This window comes from Ambystoma mexicanum, chromosome 1q (genome assembly GCF_040938575.1).
Source record: "Ambystoma mexicanum isolate Mex_15411 chromosome 1q, UKY_AmexF1_1, whole genome shotgun sequence".
Classification (NCBI taxonomy): Eukaryota; Metazoa; Chordata; class Amphibia; order Caudata; family Ambystomatidae; genus Ambystoma; species Ambystoma mexicanum.
In genome coordinates this window covers 1,505,579,601-1,505,597,728 of record NC_090922.1, presented here as the reverse complement: position 1 = coordinate 1,505,597,728, position 18,128 = coordinate 1,505,579,601, and the positions used below count along the sequence as shown (strand labels likewise).

Genomic DNA, 18,128 nt, shown 5'->3' with positions numbered 1-18,128 from the left:
TCGTTGGATTTGGAGGATGCCTACTTCCATATCCCCATCCTAAAGGGACACCGAAAGTTTCTCAGATTCGTGGTCCAAGGGCGTCACTACCAGTTCAGAGCCCTTCCCTTCGGATTGAGGTCGGCACCCAGGGTGTTCACCAAGTGCCTCGCACCGGTGGCGGCGCGGCTGCGCCTAGAGGGGATCCACGTCTACCCCTACCTGGACGACTGGCTCATCCGAGCGAAGACGAAGGAGCTCGCCGTGGAGCACACGGCAAGGACCGTCCAACTACTCACGGACCTGGGATTCTCCATAAACTACGCCAAGTCCCACCTGGTGCCCGTGCAAGACGCACTGTTTCTGGGAGCGAAGCTCGACACAGTGTCGCTTCTGGCCACTCCGTCGGAGGAAAGGACGAGGGCCATCTTGGGCAAGGTGCAGCGGATGCTGGTTGCGGACGCGGCCAGGGTGAGGTCCATCAAGTCCCTCCTCGGAATGATGTCTTCTTGCATTTATCTCATCCGCCTGTGCAGGCTCCGGATGCGCCCGTTGCAAGAGTTCCTGGATGCGCGCTGGATCCAGATGACGGGCAGCTTCGAGGAGAGGATCACACTCGACGAGAGTTTCCGACGAGCGATCCGGTGGTGGGGCACCCGCGCGCATCGGACGGCGGGCATGGACTTCCAGACCCCCGGCCACCAGGAGACAGTGACCACAGATGCCTCCCTGGAAGGGTGGGGAGCGCACACCGAAAATCTGCAAGCGAGAGGCCTTTGGCTTCCGACGGAGAAGTCCCTCCATATCAACGTCCTGGAGCTCCGTGCAGTGTTTTCGGCCTCAGGTCCTTTCTTCCGTCCCTCAAGGGCAAGGTGGTGAGGATCTTCACCGACAACACCACCACCATGTTCTACATCAGGAAGCAGGGCGGTACCAGATCCCCAGCCCTGTCCAAGGAGGCGCAGGATCTGTGGCATTGTTCCGTCGCCCAAGGGATGCTTCTGGTGCCGTTTCATCTGGCAGGAATAAAAAACACCATCGCCGACTCGCTCAGCAGAGTGCTGGGCTCGTGCCACGAGTGGGAACTACGACAGGATCTAGTGGACCGCCTCTTCCGACGGTGGGGCACACCCCAAATTTATCTGTTGGCGACGAACTCCAAGTGCCGGAGGTTCGCCAGCAGGTTTCCCCAGCCGAGGAGCATGGGCGATGCTTTCTCGTTCCCCTGGGAGGGCCTGTTTCTATACGCGTTCCCTCCATTGCCGTTGCTGATCCGGCTCATCAACCAGCTCAAGAGGTCACGGTGCAGGATGATCCTCGTCGCACCTGCGTGGCCGAGGCAGATATGGTTCCCAGACCTTCTGGACTTGTCAGCGTCCCTGTCAATCAAGCTGCCAGTGGACGCGGATCTTCTCTCCAGGTCAGGAGGCGCCATCCTCCATCACGACCCGAAGTCGCTGAACTTGCAGGCCTGGCTCCTGCAGCGTTAGAGTTTGGAGGCTATGACATACCGGCCGACTGCAGAGAGGTTCTTGCAAAGGCCAGGGCGTCCTCAACTCTTAAATGCTATGGACACAAATGGAAGAGGTTCTCTGTCTGGTGCCACGCACAGAAGATTAACCCTCTACGGATTACGGCTCCCCAGTTACTGCCGTACCTACTGACACTGGCCAAGGCTGGACTGGCGCACGCGTCCATCAAGATTCATCTTGCTGTGATCTCCCGATACACCAGAACCACGGGGCGGACGTCTTTGTGGTCTCATCGTCTGGTGAAGGAATTCATGAAGGGACTGTTCAGATCGTTCCCGCCGGTGAAGGCTCCGGCCCCGGCGTGGGAGCTCAACGTGGTGCTGACCAAGCTCATGGGACCTCCGTTCGAGCCTCTGCATTCGGCTCCGTTGAAGTTCTTGTCGTGGAAAACAGCGTTTCTTGTGGCCATCACCTCCGCACGACGGGTGGGAGAGATCCAGGCCCTTTCCTGCAAGCCCCCGTACTTGACTTTTCACGACACGAGGGTAGTGCTTAGTACGCACCCCTCCTTCATGCCCAAGGTGCCGTCGGACTTCCACCTCGACGAACCCTTGGTGTTGCCTGTTTTCTTCCCGTCGCCTTCGTCGCCGGCTGAAAGGACTTTGCACTCGCTGGATGTGGCTAGAGCACTGAAGTTCTACGTGGACCGCACAAAGTGTTTTCAGAAGACGTCACAACTTTTTGTGAACTTTGGACCTGTCAATCAGGGGAAGGCTCTCTCGAAGGCCTCCATTTCCAGATGGCTCTCCGGCTGTATCATGTACTGTCATCGGTTGGCAAACCGACCGCTGCCTGGCCCTCCGAGAGCCCATTCCACCAGAGCGATCGCAGCTACCACGGCGTTCCTATCTGGTGTGCCCTTGCTGGACATCTGCAGGGCTGCTACCTGGAGGTCGACGCACACCTTCACGAAATTCTACTGCATCGATCGGGATTCCAGGGAGGAGTCCAGGGTCGGCCAAGCAGTGCTGCGCAACCTGTTTGCCTAAGGTGAGCCTGGTGAAGAGGTAAGAATTGCTTAATGTTGATTTTGGATATAATACTTAATGTTGAGCCTTTGCCACCTCCCGTGGTTGTGCATGTGTGTACTGCTATGTATTCTTTTATTCATGAGCATGTGAATCCATGCCAGACCCCATGCTGGAAAAGGAACAAGTTACTTACCTGTAACTGTTGTTCTCCAGCATGGGTCTGGCATGGATTCACATGCGAACCCTCCCGCCTACCCCTCTGCGGCTCTTCACTTGGTCATACTGCCACTTCACGTGCTACCAAATCTGAAGATGGCTGCCAGAGGCGGGGCTTAGGGAGAGGGCAGTCATTGGCTGGGGACAGTATGACGCAGAGATCAGTGATTGGTTACTACTACGAAAGACAGATCAGAAACGAAACTGATACTGATTTTTCTTTACCGAGGATTCCCAGCCTGACGACGGGGAATATTCATGAGCATGTGAATCCATGCCAGACCCATGCTGGAGAACAACAGTTACAGGTAAGTAACTTGTTCCATACTGAAAGCTGAGTAGTCCGGGCCTAATTTGTTAATATTGGCTTGTGTACCCAGAATGATCAACTCTGTTTTATCATCATTCAGGCAGAGACCATGAGTGGCCATCCATGCCTGAATGATAAGATACACTCTATTCACCACCGCCCTGTCCCTGTTATGATCCCCAGAAAGTGGAAGGAGAATCTGTGTATCATCTGCATAGTTAGTATAGGTGATACCAAGATTGTCCAGATCATCGAACAGAGGTTTGGTGAATATATTGTATAGAGTCGGGGAGACGCAGGAACCCTGAGGGACTCCACAGGTGATGGGTATAGGGTCTGCTGCTGCTCATGGGGAAAAAACTCTCATAGTTCGATCACTCAGAAAGGATTATATCCAACTGATAGCTTGGGTGGAGAAGTGAGCGGCAGAGTCCAGGTGTCTGCAGAGGACCTTGTGGTCCACATGGTCAAACGCAGCTGAGAGATCTAGTAGGAGGAGGAGGGCTGTCTTACCTTGATCTCTCAAATCGTCTATTTGGGTCTTTAAATCGATAAGGGCTGTTTCCGTTCCATGTAGTGGGCGGAAGCCAGATTGTCTAGATCCTAGTAGTTTATGCAATTCAAGGTATTTTTGAATTTGTGTATAGGCCACTTTATCCAGAATTTTCAACAGAAATGGAACTGTTGTGATTGGCCGGTAGTTAGTAGGGATGAGAGGGTCAAGAGTTTGCTTTTTGAGCAACGGGAGCACCCAGGATTGTTTTAAATTAGCTGGGATGATGCCTGTGGCCGAAGGATGAGTTGACAAGTTTGGAAATAAACGGTGATAAATCTCTAGCGGCGTCTTTTATTAGCTGTGCTGGGCAGATATCACCTTTGCAATTCGATGGTTTGAGGGTGAGGATGATTTTTTCTATCTCTAGTGTGGTAGTCTTGCTCATCCTGTGCTAGCGTGCTCAATATTTTATCCCTGTGGGAAGCAAAAGCGTGTCAGGTGTGTGTGATTCTGGCCAATTGCTTGACTTTGTCTGACCTTTGTATTGGGACATGTCCAGTAAACGGCTCTGGTGATAGTCCGGTAAACGGCTCTGGTGTTAGTCTGTTGTCTTTCGTGTTGTGCGAAAGTGTTCGTGTTGGAAGGGGGGGCAGGGTCTTGGAATATCCTACATGGTGGGATGGGGAAAAGGTTTTGAAATATGGGGGATACGCATCTCACCTGTCGGTCTCCCACTCCCCAAGGACCCCCGCGCCAGGTGAACTTCCCTCACTGGTCCACCCCCAGGAACTGGATCCAATATCGATGGCCGTCTCCTGGCCACCTGGATGACAGATCCCTGTGACTAGCTAGGGAGACAGTCATTTTTCACACACCACTCATTGTCCCTCTGTAGCCAATTTCGTTTAGCGTGGTGTGGGTATTGCAGTGGAAGAAGGTTTAAAGGACTCGCCAACCCCACTGCCCTGTCCAGCGGCAGTGGGGATTTGGCTCTCTAGCTACTCACTGAGCTGCCCCGTTCTTTCCCTGCATCTTCTGGACACTGCAGTTTCCACCCGGAATACACCAATGCAGGTTTATCCTTAAACCAGGAGCCTGTGCGGTGCTCTCGAGGTGGAGGTGTGAGGGTGGTGCCAAGCATTGATGTATGTCAATGAGTTTTCTTCCACAGCTAAGATGTACACACCTAAGTGGTGGCGAGGAAAAGGCCTTCTTCTCTGGAGCTGCTGAGCCCACGTCACTGCCAGTGCTTGGGTACTTGGAAGGCCTCAGGAGAATACATTTGCCACCTCCAGGTAGCCATCACACTGCCGGCATGCAGCCCTGAATGACAGAGCACCCCGCACGACCATCGAGACCTAAAGGATGGTTCTGTGTGAAAATGGCCTCAGGAAAATGTAGTTATGTGAAAATGTAGACCGCAAAAGGCCGTATAATGAAAAGTAGTAATTCAATGAATGCAATTCAAAGTGTACAAAATGTTGCCTGTAATAAGGTTGCCAAAAACACACATATCCACGGCTGCAACGCAAACAATGACCCAAACATCCAAGGAAACATCCAGAATCACCCTAAGTACATTTCTAAACCTAACACCATGCCTATTTACAACCCTCATTCTACCCTGAATCCTTATTGAAAACTAAACCTCCAGTGCGCTAAAGCATTTTATTTTCATGCAACTCTATTGAAACACCAAATAAATAGAAAATGACTACAAAAGTGTAAGGCTCCAATCAGTAAGACCTGCGCAAGAATGAACTAAGTGTTACATATGTATGCTGCTTGGGACGGTGTATCTTGCCTAGCCTAAAGCCAGCATGAGTCGAGGACAACATTGAGTATTACACCGTGCATGGTGTAATACTAAATGGAAAAGGAACAGTGATCCTAACTCCAACCCCATCACTGGCTTGCTACAAATTGCATAGCCTTACACCATAACCTCCAGCCCTGACCGACCTCCCCATCCCCTTACACCATAACCTCCAGCCCTGACCGACCGCCCTATCCCCTTACACCATAACCTCCAGCCCTGACCGACCGCCCTATCCCCTTACACCATAACCTCCAGCCCTGACCAACCTCCCTATCCCTTTCTTTAAAACGTACCTTAACCATTACTCTATTAGCCCTAGCCTTACTATAACCCTTATCCTAATATTTCCCGAACCTTCATCTACCCTAAACACAAACCAAATCCCAACATCACCAGCCCCACTCACCCAAACCCTTACTCTTAATCTAACCAAAATCCTTTCTCTGAACTTACCCCTGCTCTTACCTTAACCCCTACCTTAACCATAAACCAGGCAGTCAGAAGCCCACCAAACCCTTCTGAGCCCGGCAGCTCTGTATCTTTGGCTACTTTTCAGATGCATTTTGGTGATTGGCCACTTCTTCGGGGCTGGGGTATATTCAGCCCAGAGTTTTTCAATGACTACATTTTTGTTGGCGAAATTTTTACTGGATACCTTAAGGATGGATAACCTAATGGGACTTCTTCACAGGATTGGACGGGATGGGACGTAGTGACAAATGTACTTCTAGTCCATAGTCCCACATATGTCCGTGCCACATTCCCCACAAAACAATGTATGTTCAGTCCAAGAAGAAGCCCACAGTGGAGCGCCAGGTGAGTGCGTGACGGGCATCGATGCGCTCAGTCTCCCTTAAAGTGACGCGCCTCTAATTCTTTTCAGCTGAGCAGAGCCTTTTCCTGTCATAAGCTTAGAGATGCTCCAGGAGTAGAGGGGAAAGGACGCTATGGACTAGGAGTACATTGACCACTGGCGTAAGGAACGTCTGATGTTCCTCTCGCAAACTCCCCTCTGTGCAGCCACATTACACATCTTTCTGTAAGGGTTAACATTAATGGGCCATTATGCTGTAGTTCTATCTCACTATTGTGAGTTTCCACACAGGTGTTTTTTAGATTAGGCATTTAATATGGGGAATCTAACACTGCAGTGAGGAATAAATGTGTCATGCGACTGTTCTCTTGCTCCCAATGTGATGCTCGTGTGTGATAGTGGTCCTTGGTGAACCCAGTGCTGTAAGAAATTGAGGGGGGGGGGCTCATTTGGGAGTGTGGCTTGTCTGATGGGCATGGCCTAAAACTTGAAGGCGTGGCCCAAAAAAGAGCATGTCAAAATGAACAGGGGTGGTCTTGTCTACATAACTAAATGCATACTGCAACACTGCTGGTATGACCAAAACGTGTGGTCCTGGGCACATCATTTAATTGCACTGTGTTTGATCTGCAGCACTTAAAGTTTAGGTGTAGTAAGTGGCGACAGAGTGCGATATAATGCTACAGTATACAGCAGTGTAGCCCCACGCGTACAGTGGCGTCTCCTCCATGTGAGATTATTTTGAGTCCCCTCTTGTGAATGCAGAAATTACAAGAACCAGAATGCAAAGTCAAGGAATCATAGAATCCAGTAGCGGTTGTCATTTCACACCTGAAATGGGACCGGTTGCCTTTTTGATGGCGGTTTGCTCATAGCTTCTAATCCCCGCCCTCTATAGCACATAAACCTTTCCAACTGCTCCACGTCTCTGGGGCTTGTCCATGCCAGCGACATTAACCTTCCTCGTGGCTTCTACACTCACACAGTAACTCAAAGCACAAGCTCTGCTCCATACACAATCCTTGTGATGTCTAATCTGTGTTTGCGTCTACACTGGACCTTGTTCCTATGGCTGCTGATCTGTGCCTGGTATCCAAGCCACAGCCCATATAATCTCCTTGTGTGTGGCTACTACACTTAACACATGTCCTGTCTCTATGCTAGAATAGAGTACCATTGTCACAGACTGCTAATGCTACCCTTAAGTGACACTTTGGGCAGGTGAAAGAGGGTAAGGGTACTTCAAGCGCTTTGCCATGCACTTTTAATCACTGCCGAGCCATTATATACCAGTCTCCGTGAGTGGCTGTTGGGGAGAATTCTTATTCAATGGCTAATTTCCTTTACCTAGTGAGTTCCCCAGCAGCTTTGCTGGATTTCTGGAGTTTATTTTTTCCACCTGGTAAGAGTGTGAGCTTTTCCCCCACTCTTACCTGTGTTTTGCTATGTGTCTCATCTGTTTTTGTGATTGTGGACTCTGGAGTACACCACTTCAGTCGCCCCACTCTTTGTGTGTTACACAGCACCTTCAGTGCAGTGACACAGGGTTGTCTTTTAGACTTTCCACCAACTCCATTTCTGGGGCTGACTACTGTCCCACAGAAAAGGGTAAAGTTGCCATTAACTTGACATAGTCATTTAACCACAGATCCAGTACACCCTATCTTACATGGAGTATTGGAAAGGGTTAATTCTTACCCCTTTTTATCTGTACCTCCTAGAGCGATTTTGCTCTTTTAACATTTAGACTTGGCTGGTGGCAGCGGTATCTACCCTAACTTTTCTTACCGCATTTATACTATATAAACGTGGTACTGTTTTAGGCTTTTATAGTAGCCTCGAACATAAACCCGCTTGACCAAATACTCTTTCTTTTGGCTCCGGTCGGGTTTATACGCCATTACTTCTTGTGTTTTACTTTGCGCGGCAAACCAGGTTTGCCTTCTTTGTTCACCGTCTTTTGGCGGGCTTCTGTCAATAAGCCCTCCTCTAGGCGCCTGGGTGTCTAGGTGGGCTGAATGTGAGGGAGGGGTGTAGTCACCCCCTGCACAGGGTATCCTATGAAACCCAAGGCGCACTTTGCCATGATTGGCTGAGGTGGTTGTCTGGGCTTGACCACCCCCCTGCTGCATGATTGACAGCCAGGCTGTGTGAATGGGGGATTTTCGCATAAAGGCAGGACTCTTGGGCTGGAAGTCAAGAGTCGCCAGTGGAACTACAAGGAACCGAAGAGAAGCGGAGAAGAAGACGGCTGCTGCAACTACCCCGTCCCGGTGAAGCCCTGCTGCAGTCCTGAGCTATCTACCTTCAACGACCAGAGAAGATCCAATCCGGAGTCTTCTTCCCTTGAGCTTGGTGGGGTCAACCAGCTCATCTTCCACAGCCAGAGCATCCTCTTCGTGGTCGAAATCGCTGCACACTACTGTAGTGGTCCGGATAGCCATCTGAAGAGCCTCTCCTGTTTTTAAGGAGCGCCCCTTTTATTCACCGTCGCTGCTGCTGGCTTCATCCCTGAGTAGTGCAGACCCCTCCAGACGTCCTCCTTCTCGTCACCACGACCAAAGCACCAGGAACCGTTGGTCTGCAGCAAACTACCAGGAACAACTGCTGTGGCACCAGCTTCTTCATTGAATAAGGTACTGTGTTCTGCTTCGAGGAGCTGGGGGGAATCCCTTTTCTCTTCATCCAAGGCTTGTCCTTATCTTCCCTCCTTCTTATAACTTTTGCTTCCTCTGTTGACAATATCCAAGTACTCCTGGCAACGTTGAATTTTGAACTGTCTGACTGTGCGATCCTCGACAACAGGAACCCGGTTCCACTTGACACTGGCTCCGGGCCTCTTGACTTTTGTATTTCTATCAGCGAGTGTTCTCTGATTCTGTCTGCCCTGACAAAAGTATTGCCTATGATTTTTGCCCCCAACTCTCTCTGGTTAACTCAGGTGCGAAGTGTGTTTTTGCCCCGGTAATATTTCTTTCCGCAGATATGCGTATCTTTCGTAAGACCGAACTGTCATTACTGTCAAAAAGTGATCGCATATGTATTCCCGGTAACGTCTTTTGTTTCACAACAGCGGTCCGTTAAAAGATAGGATACTTACCTTGAGTTATACTGTACCAAGTGAATTGGTTGGTTCTAGTGCATTTTACATGTGGTTTTGAATTAATAGAAGTGTTGTGTTTTATAACAGATGGTTTAAAAATAAATGTACTTATATTTTTTTTACCTGAAACCTTGAGTCGGTGTTTGCTTGAGTCACAATAACTGTGGTCCGTTTGTGTAATCTCTGCTACTGCTCATATACTCTTGAGATAAGCCTGGCTGCTCCGCTACTGCTACCACTATAACCTAGTAGTACAGGCCTGTACCAAAGGTAAAACTTGTATTGCCACCTGTTGTCTTAATTGTGTGTAGTGGTCCCTAAGGGCACTGCACAGGATTCTGCCTAACAGTGGCGACTGAACCTAAAGGGGGAACTGGTAATAACAGACTCTAGGATCACTCATTTTCTTTGCTTCGGTTGGGGACCAAAGTGTGTCCATTAACCAGAAGTACTGTCTTCCTAAATCCCAGTGTGGTTCTGGAGGCAGTTTTATTTTTTTCCTGGTCATGGTTTTCCACCCGGTGTCCTTTGGGCTCGTTTGAAGCCACGGTTCTTGTTCAGTGAAATAAGAAAACGGATGTTATGATATTTCCGACGTATTGAAGTGTTTGGGGGTAGAAATGCTATAGCGAATAGTATAGCTGATATGTAGACAGCAGTTCCAGTTTTGGGGAGTGATCACAGCATTAATCCATCATTACCACACAGAATGGAACCCGTTAGTGGGCTACAGAGGATGTCATGTTATGAAACAGGCTTTTGGTGAAGTGAAGGCTTTGGGAAGCTAATGTCTCTGCCATGTGGTTAATGTGTCGAGCATTAACACCCTTTTGCCCCCACTCCTGTTGTGCCTGTTACAGTGCACGGCTGAAACGGAATTCTTACAGTCAGCCTTAGCTGTAAAAGGCACAACAGGGAGTGGAGACAAAGGGGTGTTAATGGTGGAGATGCAGTGCGTTTCCTGAGCTGTAACTAACACAAGTGCCAGCCAGCCACAGCTTCGTGCACACTAGTTTTAGCGAAGCTGCGACTGCCCTGCACTTTTGTCAGTCACAGCTGCCGTACTTAATGACGGCTGCTCATCTCCCGTCACGGCCATGGCGGGACAATGACCAACCATGAAGTGGTGGGGCCGGCTGGTCCTGGTTGGGCCCCGGAACAGCCTCGCTTTTTGGCCCCGACAGGCCCTGGCAGGCCCCGGCCCACTTAAAGCACTCTGTGAACCTTTGCATGTGTGGCGCTCTCCGTGCTTCATGTTCTGACTGGAGAGGGGTGTGAATATGTGTCTCTTATAGCACTTTCTCACCTGGCAGGGCGATTGCCGTCCTCCCTTACTCACGAGTCCTCTTTCTTTGTTTTGCAGAATACGACAAGCAGGGCTTTCTGCTGCAGCTGGACAGTAAACTGTAAGTTGGGTTTGATGGGGGCTGTTGAACTTTTTCTGTGTCTCACACCTTTATATTATCCCATTTCACATGCCTTGCATCCTTTATATATGTGCTGTTGTCATGTGTACATGCATTTTTAATAATGGCATCTGAGGGACAAAGTGACGGGTCCTCTGGTCTACCTGGTGCCTGGCCTGTTGCAGCTCTTCAGACCAAGCAGCGTCTCTGGCTCTGTCTTTGCTCTCGCACTATGGTGCCTCCTCTTTTTCTGTCACATGATTTCTGTGTTAGGTAGTGGTCTGATGAGCACACATAGCCTCCCGGCGGCATGGGCACGGACAGGCCAGCAGTGGTCTGATGACCACACATAGCCTCCCGGCGGCATGGGCACGGATAGGCCAGTAGTGGTCTGATGGGATGGGCACGGATAGGCCAGTAGTGGTCTAATGAGCACACATGGCCTCCCGGCGGCATGGGCACGGACAGGCCAGCAGTGGAGCACACAAAGCCTCCCGGCGGCATGGGCACGGACAGGCCAGCAGTGGTCTGATGAGCACACATGGCCTCCCGGCGGCATGGGCACGGACAGGCCAGCAGTGGATGGCATCTGATGAGCACACATGGCACGGACAGGCCAGTAGTGGTCTGATGAGCGCACATAGCCTCCCGGCGGCATGGGCACGGACAGGCCAGCAGTGGTCTGATGAGCACACATGGCCTCCCGGCGGCATGGGCACGGACAGGCCAGCAGTGGTCTGATGAGCGCACATGGCCTCCCGGCGGCATGGGCACGGACAGGCCAGCAGTGGTCTGATGAGCACACATGGCATCTGATGAGCACACATGGCACGGACAGGCCAGTAATGGTCTGATGAGCGCACATAGCCTCCCGGCGGCGTGGGCATGGACAGGCCAGCAGTGGTCTGATGAGCGCACATAGCCTCCCGGCGGCATGGGCACGGACAGGCCAGCAGTGGTCTGATGAGCACACATGGCATCTGATGAGCACACATGGCACGGACAGGCCAGTAGTGGTCTGATGAGCGCACATAGCCTCCCGGCGGCGTGGGCACGGACAGGCCAGCAGTGGTCTGATGAGCGCACATGGCCTCCCGGCGGCGTGGGCATGGACAGGCCAGCAGTGGTCTGATGAGCGCACATGGCCTCCCGGCGGCATGGGCACGGACAGGCCAGCAGTGGTCTGATGAGCGCACATGGCCTCCCGGCGGCATGGGCACGGACAGGCCAGCAGTGGTCTGATGAGCGCACATGGCATCTGATGAGCACACATGGCACGGACAGGCCAGTAGTGGTCTGATGAGCGCAGCCTCCCGGCGGCATGGGCACGGACAGGCCAGCAGTGGTCTGATGAGCGCACATAGCCTCCCGGCGGCATGGGCACGGATAGGCCAGCAGTGGTCTGATGAGCACACATAGGCTCCCGGCGGCATGGGCACGGATAGGCCAGCAGTGGTCTGATGAGCACACATAGGCTCCCGGCGGCATGGGCACGGACAGGCCAGTAGTGGTCTGATGGGCACGGACAGGCCAGTAGTGGTCTGATGAGCGCACACAGCCTCCCGGCGGCATGGGCACGGATAGGCCAGAAGTGGTCTGATGATAACACATAGGCTCCCGGCGGCATGGGCACGGACAGGCCAGCAGTGGTCTGATGAGCACACATGGCATCTGATGAGCACACATGGCACGGACAGGCCAGTAGTGGTCTGATGAGCGCACTTAGCCTCCCGGCGGCATGGGCACGGACAGGCCAGTAGTGGTCTGATGGGCACGGACAGGCCAGCAGTGGTCTGATGAGCGCACTTAGCCTCCCGGCGGCATGGGCACGGACAGGCCAGTAGTGGTCTGATGGGCACGGATAGGCCAGCAGTGGTCTGATGAGCACACATGGCATCTGATGAGCACACATGGCACGGACAGGCCAGTAGTGGTCTGATGAGCGCACATAGCCTCCCGGCGGCATGGGCACGGACAGGCCAGCAGTGGTCTGATGAGCGCACATAGCCTCCCGGCGGCATGGGCACGGATAGGCCAACAGTGGTCTGATGAGCGCACATAGCATCCCGGCGGCATGGGCACGGACAGGCCAGTAGTGGTCTGATGGGCACGGACAGGCCAGCAGTGGTCTGATGAGCGCACACAGCCTCCCGGCTGCATGGGCACGGATAGGCCAGCAGTGGTCTGATGAGCACACATAGGCTCCCGGCGGCATGGGCACGGATAGGCCAGCAGTGGTCTGATGAGCACACATAGCCTCCCGGCGGCATGGGCACGGACAGGCCAGTAGTGGTCTGATGGGATGGGCACGGATAGGCCAGTAGTGGTCTGATGAGCACACATGGCCTCCCGGCGGCATGGGCACGGATAGGCCAGTAGTGGTCTGATGAGCACACATGGCCTCCCGGCGGCATGGGCACGGACAGGCCAGCAGTGGTCTGATGAGCACACATAGCCTCCCGGCGGCCTGGGTACGGACAGGCCAGTAGTGGTCTGATGGGATGGGCACGGATAGGCCAGTAGTGGTCTGATGAGCACACATGGCCTCCCGGCGGCATGGGCACGGATAGGCCAGTAGTGGTCTGATGAGCACACATGGCCTCCCGGCGGCATGGGCACGGACAGGCCAGCAGTGGTCTGATGAGCACACATAGCCTCCCCGCGGCATGGGCACGGACAGGCCAGCGCCACATTGAGTAGAGTCAGCTGCAGGGAGGTAGGCCCTTTGACCTTGGGGGCATAGCAAAGCTCAAAGTTGCGAGCATGCGCGCAAATGTGGGATGATTTGGTGTTTTAGGTTCCGGCAACCGATGCCTGAAGCTAAAGTGGAGCTACCAGCAATGGCACCACATGACCAGTGTGAACATAGCTATCCTCCTGTCTCGGGAGGATAGCTCAGCGGCAACGTGCTCGCCATGGAAACAAGACGACATGAAGCAACACAGGTTCGATCCCCGGGTCCGCGTTTAGAAACCTTAAGACATATCCCTGTAACAACTCCTCGAGGCCCCCGGGCAGTCTGAGCACTTTAAAAATGCAAAATAAAATAAATAAATAGAGAAATCTATTTATAGGCATCTCAAACTGTGAAGCCGCCTGTAATAACACAGTGGTAGGTGCTTCTCTTGTACATTGATCTGCACAGCTGGCCCATCATACTACAGCGGCGATTCATGGAGTCACCTCGAGGACGCAGACGCACACTCTGCATCGATCAGTCAACCACAGCGCCTCACATCCCATTACATGGAGAGCGCCATGGCAGCAATGCCAGACTGGATGCAAAATGACACTTTCTCCAATATTGGAAATTCAAAACAGGTTGTACAATCACACTGCCACAAGAACACGCCTTTTAAATGAGTTGACTCCTTTCACTCTCCTGCCACAGCAGAAGAACTTTGTAAAAACCTTCTTGGACCAGGGGAGTTGCTAGGTCTGGAAAAGACCCGGGGCTAAGCTGATGTTGGAACTGTTGGGACTGGGGGCTAGCTAGTCTTTTGGCTGTAGCTCCTGAGATTCTATCCGGGGCAACAACCAAAAGATCAGGGGCTATAGCCCCCTTAGCCCCCCCTAGCAACGCCCCTGTCTTGGACACTAAAATCCCAGCATCCAGGACTCCTTCCAGAGAAGCTAAATCTATAGACCTAGCCGTGAGGATGGCACACCTGCCAACAACTACCCTTTCCACTCATTTCAATAAATGGGAAAGACTGACACTATGTGGCGTGGAGTGGAGTCCTTATTTAAAGCCTTTCACTCATGGAAAACCTCAGCTTCTCTAAAAGATCCAGTACCCCGAATCCCGCAGGATACCAGTACTAACAGTACACATCTTGTGTGCCCCACTGATTCCAGGATCAGTCCATTGCAAGCTTAGGGGTAGCAGCTGTTGCTCCCTAAAGAGCGAGCAGCCTGGATCCACCCTATGGCAGGAAAGTTGCCTCCATACTGTAGCCCGCAATCCAAAGTCTGTCTTCGCTGCCCATAGCCAGGTAATAGGGCCGCTCGACCGTGGATGGACGAAACCAATGGAGCAGTAACACCGGGGGTTAACTGTGTTTAAGTGGATGGGAGCCTGAAGGGACCTGTTGTGCAGACATAAGCCTGCCTGGAGACTGTAGAGCACCCAAGCAGTCGAACTCAGCAAGAGACATGCAGCTATGCAGCTATCTCGCGAGAATGAGCGCAGAAGTGTGGGCTACACAAGGAAGCAATTAATGCGGTTGGAGAAGGAGTGTGTAGTGCCCTACCCATTGAAATATAAAACCAACAAGTAGCACTGTACTAGTCCCCAAAACTCCTAGATTTCTACATTGGACAAGCGAGCGTCAAGAGGGTTACTTTACATGAAAAGTGGCAGCCAGAGTTCCCAGAGCCCATTGAGAACGTGTACATCAATGCACAGATGCATGCTGGAACTTGCAGTCCGAGTTCTAAGCACAACTTGAGAAAGTGATTCACCTCACATCATCTCTAGAGAAAAGGCGGCCATTTGGACGAAAGGCTCCACTTGTATTCATTGAGTTAGCTGGAAGGAATCTGTCCACGTTTGCCAAGGCCTGTTAGCATTGACCTAAACGAGCAAGAGGCCAGTAGCCGCATGGCCGCCGCGGGCTTTGAGCAGCCTATCGCGTGCATTTCTGAATCTCGAGCCTGGAAGAGTGGCACCTTATTGGTCAAGCCTTGTGAAAGGGCGTGTGATGAGAACTTCATCCTACATGAATGCATGAACCATAAGCTCACTTCAAGTTTTGAGTTCCTTCGTGTTTGTCAAGTTCGTACTGGAAGTGTGGTTTCTTTCACACAGTTCTTTCGCGCCCCTGCTACTCGGGTTCTTGGGGTCTAGTGCTATAGTTCCAGGTGGGGTGTACTACATGTGTGGAGATTGGTTGCCTCTGTGTAAATGCTCATTAGTCTGGGGAAGGTAAGCATTGCAGGTCTCGGGAAGAGCGACCAATTGCTTGTCTTGAGACTTGCCGCTAGTAAACCACCGCTTCCATGTGATAATATCGCCATACAAAAATATCGCCATACAAAAATATCGCCATACAAAAATGTCGCCATATTTCTGCAGTGATTTTAACCCATGGAACTTGCGCGGGACACCCCAGCAAACCCCATATATTTTTAAAGGGAACGGGGGGACACCCCCGCAATTCCCCCACCCATTAACCCCATAAATGATCTCGAATATCATCGCCTATGGCCGTTCCTGACGTATATGGCGATATTATTGGAGATAATGTTACCTGATACCGATCCACCAGGATGTGACAACACGACTACTGCTCTGCAGGTGTACAGGGGTGGGCAGTGCCGCCAATTAACCTCCACACACTGGCTAAAACACGGGTGATCTCAGTCCGACCGGTACTGCACCTCGGACGCTTTTGGCAACGTGGGCTGAGGACGGGCCTTCAGGAGGGGTATGAGCTGCGGGCGGTAGCAACCCAAGCAGCGTTCGTAGAATGGATCCAGAATAAAAGAAAATCTTATATTGTTATCTTTATGAGCTGTGATGAGCTGCAATGAGCTGCGATGAACTGTGATGAGCTGTGATGAACTGTTGTTGTATTTTGGGATTAATTGTTTTGGGTTTAGTTTACGAAATAAAGTTTCTTCATACTCTGACTCTGGAAATGTCCAATCAAAAGCCACTATGGTCCCTTCCAGTCGCGCACTGGCAGGGCCTCTTTAACGTAGCTTTAGTTCTTATTTACTCCATGGAGTGAATTGGGCTTCTAGGTGTTTTTACTGCAAACCAGCCGATTTAGAGTGTTGTGTGGCCATACTGGCGAGTTGCATCTGAATTGGCCTAGTGTGGCCTTTCATTGGGTTGAGTCGGCATTCGAGACGGGCAAATCGATGGCTTCCAACAGTTTGAGGCACCGGCCGAATTGGCGTCAAACCAATCTTCTGCTAGGTCAAGTTGACGTTCAAATCAGTTGCTTCCGCAGAGTCGAGTCGGTGATCCACATTGAAACTGGGCTGCCTGCGTCAATGGCTCAAGCCGCGTCTGGATGTCTTGAGAGGCAGGTAAGCAATTCGAAGATGTGTGCAGTTACAGAAGCAGCACAGTGGGTCCTTAAGCTGCTCGAACTGCGCCGAGGACTATCATACTGGCTCATGTCTTGAGGTGATGAAAAACATTCCAGCTGCTGGGAACCCTATCCAAGGTCTCCAGGGACAAGGTGAGTCGGTGGGTCTGCACTCCCACTCCGGGAAGCTGTCGGGCATATACAGAGGGTCCGTCCCCTCCAGGGAGCCGGATACGGGTTTCAGTGCAAGGACCAGCAGAGAGGCCTTGGTCCAACAGACCTCCCACCCCCACTGTTCCCTGGAGATGCTTCGAGAGCAGAGCTTGGATGTCTTCTGTCTTCACCTCGATGGCAGAGGACATGGGCACAGGCTGTATCCCCCACAGACGTCCAGTGAACCCACCTTGTTCTTGCGAGAGTCCAAAGATGAACCAAGGCGAGGGCGTCCTCTCCTTACAAAAGGCAGAATGTCACAGAGGATTGGTCCAATGTAAGCCTCCTGCAAGGGGTCCTATCCAGGCTGTTTCAGAAAGTACTCTTCAGGATCTGACATCATACCCAGAGTGCTTAGTATGCAATAAATGGGGGTGAGGGGTGCTGGAAGTAGTAGAGCCCTTGCATACATCAAGATGTTGGAACCCCTCTCTCAGGCTCCCTCTCTCCCCTGGCTACTCCAACTGGGCCCTGAGTGTGTTTTTGTTAATGCCTGTGTCGCCTTTGAAGCACTGCTTCCGATCACAGGGAGGGTTCCTGTGCCTCGAGTCTGTGGGGGTTGGGAGGGTATGCCCTCCACCCAAGAGGATGAAAGGCAGCTTTCTAGCTATTGTCCGACTTGGCTGTTGTGGGTATACCTAGGCCAGACGGCTAATGAAAACCCTCCTGTAATAGAGGAGCTGTGCTCAACAAGCTGACACCAGTATAATACCAAATTGCTGAGGCTGTATAAATGTGCGACTTTGTTGCCTATATGCCATAATGAGGCATGATTTAGGTTTGCAGTTAATGGCCCTCATTACGATACCAGCGCTAAACCATGGCGCTATTAGCAATACTGCCCCATTCCAAGGTTGGTGTGGCGGTATTTCCCCATTTCCCCATGGCCCTTCCCCATTCCCATTTTTGCCCCATAGGGCATAATGAGAATGGCGAAGTCGCTAAGTACGATACCGCAAATTGCGGTACCATACTTACCACAAAGGTCCCTTTAAAGGTCCCTACTTTAACGGCTGGTCTAGACCAGCCGTTAAGGTCGGGTCCCGCAAAGGAACTTCGTAATTGGGCGCTAATGGGTTAACGGCGCCGCAGCCTTTTACGGCGCCGTTAACCCATTAGCGCCAGGGTCGTAATGAGGCCCAATGTGTCACCGGACTAACTAGGGAACACAATTATTGTGTTTTGAATCAGTGGTGCAGGAGATTAAAAAGCCCCTTCTGCCTGTTGG

General features: G+C 51.8%; 1 protein-coding gene across 4 annotated transcripts in view; it reads left to right on the top strand.

Moving 5' to 3' along the window:
• ST3GAL3 (ST3 beta-galactoside alpha-2,3-sialyltransferase 3) overlaps positions 1–18,128 on the top strand; it is a 1,489,309-nt gene that overhangs the window by 587,185 nt on the left and 883,996 nt on the right. For all 4 annotated transcript variants that reach the window (XM_069642409.1, XM_069642406.1, XM_069642407.1 and 1 more), the window contains one exon: positions 10,604–10,646. In XM_069642409.1, the coding sequence (XP_069498510.1) occupies positions 10,604–10,646 (43 nt within the window). The remainder of the gene's footprint in view (positions 1–10,603; positions 10,647–18,128) is intronic.